Source organism: Neocloeon triangulifer, unplaced genomic scaffold (assembly GCF_031216515.1).
Source record: "Neocloeon triangulifer isolate White Clay Creek 2 clone unplaced genomic scaffold, ASM3121651v1 ptg000014l, whole genome shotgun sequence".
In the NCBI taxonomy this organism is placed as follows: domain Eukaryota; kingdom Metazoa; phylum Arthropoda; class Insecta; order Ephemeroptera; family Baetidae; genus Neocloeon; species Neocloeon triangulifer.
The window spans coordinates 12818867-12824712 of NW_026775556.1; the positions used below are offsets into that span (position 1 = coordinate 12818867).

At 38.5% G+C, this 5846-nt stretch overlaps 1 protein-coding gene across 4 annotated transcripts; it reads right to left on the reverse strand.

The window, feature by feature from the left end:
• Nucleotides 1–1227: 1227 nt before the first annotated feature.
• Nucleotides 1228–5593, reverse strand: LOC132201073 (uncharacterized). Of its 4 annotated transcripts, none has more exons than XM_059626960.1 (6): nt 5453–5593; nt 4649–4766; nt 4093–4560; nt 3652–4009; nt 2824–3602; nt 1228–2747 (listed from the first exon to the last, which is right to left on the reverse strand). In XM_059626960.1, exons 2-6 carry the CDS (start codon nt 4652–4654, stop codon nt 1353–1355), a joined length of 3006 nt encoding a protein of 1001 aa, XP_059482943.1. In that variant the 5' UTR covers nt 4655–4766; nt 5453–5593; the 3' UTR covers nt 1228–1352. The 4 variants fall into 4 exon arrangements, with proteins under 4 accessions (XP_059482943.1, XP_059482944.1, XP_059482940.1 ...); XM_059626961.1 differs by having other exon boundaries at nt 2824–3590; nt 5420–5577; XM_059626957.1 differs by having other exon boundaries at nt 5420–5577.
• Between the last annotated feature and the right edge of the window lie 253 nt (nt 5594–5846).

Here is a 5846-nt window from a genome sequence, read left to right on the forward strand (position 1 = left end):
GCGGTTGCGTTGGGGGTCTTAAATATGTTAGCGGAGAATTTTTGGCCGAGTCTGTCAAGCATAAAAAGTGCTGTCAGAATTATTTCACGGGGTGCGGACTCGACGCACCACCCCCAGCTGCCTGTCCGTTCGTTTACTACTTGCTGCTGTCCTCAACCCCCGGCCATCACTGGAATGCAATTACACGAGTGGAAATTACTGTTGCTATCTGATTATTTGCCCCCGTATGTTTTAGCGAAGGGGTTGCGTCTTGATAAGGGTGGGCTAGGGGTAAAAACGAGCCGCGGCAACGCCATGTTTCAAGGGATGAGCCCAGTGTAGCGATAAATGCACAAGAAGAGTGGAAGGTGATGCGCCCTTAGGGGTGGCGCGTCTGAAAAGAGTCAAGGGGCCATCTCGGGGTGAAAGGCAGCCGCCTGAATTCCTTCCTGCTTTATGGCTAATGTCACGTTTTATTGAATTTATCAAAATGGTCCGGCGGGTGGCTTACTTTGATTTTATTATGTTGTCCCTGCAGAAAAGTGATTGACGCCTTCAGAACTCAATTTATTTTGTTGCCGGCGCTTCCATATCATGAACCGAAATAGAGGCCATAAGACTCCTCAACTGTGTGTTCTAAAAAGGCAACCTGTGCGACATAACTGGCGGGCGTGCTGCATACTTTTAATTTTAAAGGGGTTGGACAAACAATGGAATAGGAAACAGAAATCATATTTTTACTTTTTTATACGTTTCATTTTGATTGATAAAAAAAACATTCTACGTGATTAAATGAGCAAAAGTTAAAAAAAATATTTTTTAATGCTGAATGAGTAGAAAGTTCAAAAAATAATTGACCAATTTATAATATCCAAAAATGGCAAAAATAGATCTTACTTGATTGAAATATCTGACAGAGCTATTAGAGTATCAATAAAATTCAATTCAAGAATATTATGCCACCTTAGACAGGATTAATTTAATGCAATCAAACCAATACTCAATCATGAATTTTATAATTTTGTTTCCTGTCTTGTACAATTAAATATTTAAATTTTTTTCTTTTTAGCATTTTTGTTTTCATAATTTCTTTCATAATTTATGTTTTGACGCAAACTACTATAGGACCAAAAATTTACTTTTAAATGATTTTGTAATAGAAAATTATGATAAATACCGTGCATGTTAAAATATGTATATATGAAAGGTTAAGAAAAATGAAAATAGTGTTGACAGAAATATGAGAGGTTTGAGCAGAAAGAGAATAAACATTCTCCTTTAATTTTAATCACATAAATTATTTACGATTAATCGAGTCTGGAGTAAATTATGTGTTTATGCCTAAACATGAGGCTATAATAAATTAACACACATCAGATTTCTACCAAACTAATGTAAAACTGAGCATGTTCCTCCAAATGCTCTCCATCTGTCAGCGCCTTTTCTTCACAATCTGGGCTGCAAAACCAAAATATGTCTTCAACGGTTCTGTTGAATTCATCCATATTACTTTTGCACTCTTCACACATGAAAAGCTCAACGCCCAAGTAGCCGTCAATCTTTTTGCATGCTGCACATCGAGGAGTGTTCCCTTTTCTGTTTTTCTTCTTCTTGACATCCTTGATCTCTTCTTTGTGTTCCATATGCTCCGTAGAGATATTTTTTTCTTGCAATTCTTCACAAAACAGGAGCCCATTCATGATGCTGCGAAAATTTTGTAGGTCGCCACCCACATATTTATCAATGGCACCTTGTACGTTTTCGGCACAATTTCTTGGCATCAAATAGCCTTTGGGGTACACAAAACTTTTCATGTTTTTCCTGAACTTAACGAGAATTTCACAAGCATTTTTGAAGCTGTCCTCAGTTGTAGCTTCCACATTACTCTTGGCTTCGTTATTGAACAGTTGGGAGGAAAAGCGCTTCTTCAAGACAAATTTGTCTGGATTACCCAGATTGTTGAATTTTGAATTCCATTCATGATAGAATTTGCAAAATATCAGATCAGGGTTCATGGACTTCACAGGCACTTCTTCCTTCTCATTGAAACGAATGTTGTAGCACATGATTATGTCGCACTCAATTAAAATTGCCATGGCTTGATAGAGATTGGAAAGGCGAGGTTCGTCAGGAATCGGTGATCCAATCAGTGGCAGTCCATACGTCTTTCTGGCTACTTGCAGCAGCAATTCAAATCTACCTTTGGCTTCCTCCAGGGCAGCAGCGTTGCCAGCTATGCATTGAGAAAACGGAAGCGTGGGGTTGTTGTGCTGCAACAGGGCAAGGTTCGCAAGCTCGATCATTCGCTTGTTGTCAACATATCCGGAGACTTCATTTGACATGATCCAGCCATAGTGGAGAGGGTGCAGTTCTTCTTCTTGGAAAATATTTTTCCTCTTTTTGCCGAGGAACAGCCAGTCCATGATGCAGTTGAGCTCTCGATTTCGGAACTGGACCAGCATCTCGTAGAAGCACATCTCCTCGTAATTTCCTTCACTCTTTAGCTTGGTTTTCATTGCCATTTGTTGAGATTTGTGGCACTTAAATGCATCTGTGCAATATTGCACCAAGTTTGCAAGGAAATTGGCTATATTTTCCTTGTTTGGTGATCTGACCCCTTTTTCTATATTTGACTTCCACATCATGGAAGCTGTCAGGCTTGGTAAGTAGTACTGAATAAACTGCCACAGAGGAAATGGCTCCAATTTCTCATCTATCCATCTCAAACTTTCTGCAGCCAACGTGCCGATCAATTCTTGAGTATCAACCTAAATTTTTTCAAAAGTCAAATCATATAATATTAATATTTTGGTGAAAAGAAATTTATTTAACTAAATTATCTACCTGAATGTGACGGAAGATTGTCAGCTCAGCGTTCTCCAATGGCTCAGGCTGGGCTTCTTTCAATTCTTTTAGCAAATCCTTGCGACTGAAAAATTTATTTGGCAGTCTAATTTTTTTGTCAGATTCTTTCAGAGTCATTGTTCCATCATAGGGAAGACTGAAGGAATTCAAATGAGTCATTCCATGAGAGTAGTCTGCAACCAGAGCTGCCAGCTTGTAAAGGCGCTTGTGAAAGTGGCACTTGAAATCATTGAAAGATGGTGACTCTGAGCACCGATACTTGCCAAGGCAGATAGGATTATTGAATTCGTTGAAAGTCTCTTTCATTTTGTGCAGTTCTTTCACTTCAAGCACAATTTCTGGCTTTTGATCAAAGATGTCATGCAGGCGGTACAAAAAATCCTCGTACAAGGGCGAGTCTGATCCTTGCTTAATAGAAGCCAATTTCAAGACTTGAAATCCATCCAAGAGAAGCTCCAAGGCCATTTTTGTAACAGGCGCCAATGATTGATTTATTTCATCTTCTTCACATTCACGTAAGTTGTCTGAAAATTTTTTGAAGGCCAAGTTGATTTGAGTTTCACCATAGTTTTTCTTCTTAAGCCTTCTAGACAAGTCCTCATAGTTTTTTACGTTGCCAAAAAGGTGCTGGAGTTTCTTAGACTTTAAGTTGGCCCAGAAATCATAGCTGTAGATATGCATGTGGCTCAACTCTTCAAGTTCGGGCTCCAAAGCAAAAATTGCCTCTGGGTAAGGCTCCACAATTCCTGCAACCGAAGCTGTAAATAAAAAGTTATTCCTCAAAACAGTCGGAGCAAACAAACTTGCCTAGCAATTGCGTATCTCCAGGCCAAATCAGTTTCTTGAAGCTGCGGAGGTTGCTTATGCCATCGTTGACGTACCATTTGATGATAGGAGCACAATGCAAGAGAACGTCATCCAAGATCATAGCAGGAATTTTAGGATCAAATTTTGGGAACTGGTTCACCATGGCGCCAAGCAGAGCGATCCCAAACAATACTCTTTCTTTAAACTTTTTAACCATCAAGAGAACTTCCATCATTAATGGAGATAAATGTTTTGGGAAGTGCCACGATGTGAACTCCAGAACCGCAAAGTTTAAAGCATTGGCCAAGTTCACGGCAGGACACAGCCATTGATGAAATCGTGTTGGGCACCAAGGTATCTGTTGAATTAAAATTATTTTAATACAATCCCTCACTAGTCTATTAAAAAATAATAAAATATATACAATAAAGTATTTTATACCTCAAAAATGGCATAAGGGTCTCCTAGCGGTCCGTATCCACCTTTGTCGGCGTCACTGTGGTATAAGTGGTTGAGTCGAGAGCAGAATTCAATGGCGATCATCGAGTTCCAAAGCTGCTGATCTACTTTTGAAACAGCGTTGCATGGCAAAAGTCGGTCTTGCATGAGTTTGAGGTAGGACAGCGAGAAAAGCTTATTGACCCGCAAAAAGTAGATGGTGTAGCTGAGACAATCGTCTTCAGAGTCGAGCAGTTTTTTGTACAATTTCTTCACATTTCCCTGGCACAGGGCAAAGTCAACTTGATTATAAGTCGCGAGTTCCAAGACTGACTGCACAAAGGAGCAGAACTTTTTTTCTGCGACGGGTCTCCCAAGGGCTTCCATCACCCAGTGCTGGGTCGAATCAAGGTCCATGGTTTTTTTGAGTAAAAACTCATACTGCGCATTGTTTGCCAGACGATTTTGACTCTGTAAAAAAGTATTACAGAATAAATTTTGTGTAGTAAAATTTTTTAAGGAATGCCAAAATGGATAGTAAAGTACTTTTTGTCCATACCTGCATGGCTGCTGACGATGACGATATAGGGATCAAGATTGTCTCTTGAAACTTCTCTCATAAAGATGTACAATTAATTCTGTGTGGCTCTTTCCCAAACTTCCTTTTGCTTGGTGATCTGTAAAATGAAAATAAATTTTTGCATAAATTACTTGATTTAAAATAAATCAAGTAATATTAAAATAAACGTAAAATCAATAATCAAGAGCTCTCTGTGTAAAGATACATACATGTTGTCCGTTCTCAAGATAATTATAATTAATTTAATCAGTTTTATAATTAATATTCCCACTTACAAAATTGAGTTAGTTATGCTATAGCTTAGTATGAATGTAACTTGAATTCAATGAATTGTTCGAAGTTCAAACGTTCTTCACTAGAATAGAGATTTGGAGAATTCTGTGCATGCAAAAATTCACAATGGCATCGACAAAATGAGATGAACCGAGACGAACATTCGAACATTGCTACAAAATTTAAAAAATACATTACATATAACTCTAGAAAGGAACTTTTCCCTTTTTTACGCATACATATATATAATTTTCAAAACAATTTCGCTTTCAATGGCCGCAAAAGGCTTTTATCAATCGCGCGGCCTGAAGTGTTTGTTATGCTATGTAATTTCCGTAATTTCAATCTCTAAAAAAGTGCAAGGGGCGTCGTACAAACATAATTCTACATAATTTTTGGTCATCTTGTGCACATGTTTACAAGCATCATGAGAAATTTTTAAATCCATCAATCATCAAAAATGTAAAAAAATCATACCAATTTTTGATTTTCAAGCGCACCTGCACTTACATCTCACGCTTCTCTTCTCATTCTGACATTTCTCTCATCGCAATATCGCATCCCGCGATGACGCAACTGGAAATTAATATAATGCAATCTGCTCCCTTCTGGTGCTGGTAAAATTGACTGGTTCCGAATTTTTGCTTCGTGATGGCGCATGGCGCTGTTTGCTTTAGTTGATGGTTGCATGGCGGTGCGCCCGTTGCCGAGCAGAAACACGTCCAGACTTGTCAATGACGCTCTGACCTCCGACCCGTCGCAAAGGGAAGAAGGGAAGGAAAAAATTGACAGCATTCCACAATTTCACATTCACACATTATAACAATGAGTGAAAAATATTATTATAATATATTATTGCGTAATTGTTATTATTCTGTCAGTCTGATGGATAACAGTATTAAAA

Coding starts and splice junctions, on each gene's coding strand:
- LOC132201073 (XM_059626960.1), bottom strand. Junction 4,010..4,092: donor ACCCTTATGCCATTTTTGAG/GTATAAAATACT, acceptor TTAATTCAACAG/ATACCTTGGTGCCCAACACG. Junction 2,748..2,823: donor CAATCTTCCGTCACATTCAG/GTAGATAATTTA, acceptor GAAAAAATTTAG/GTTGATACTCAAGAATTGAT.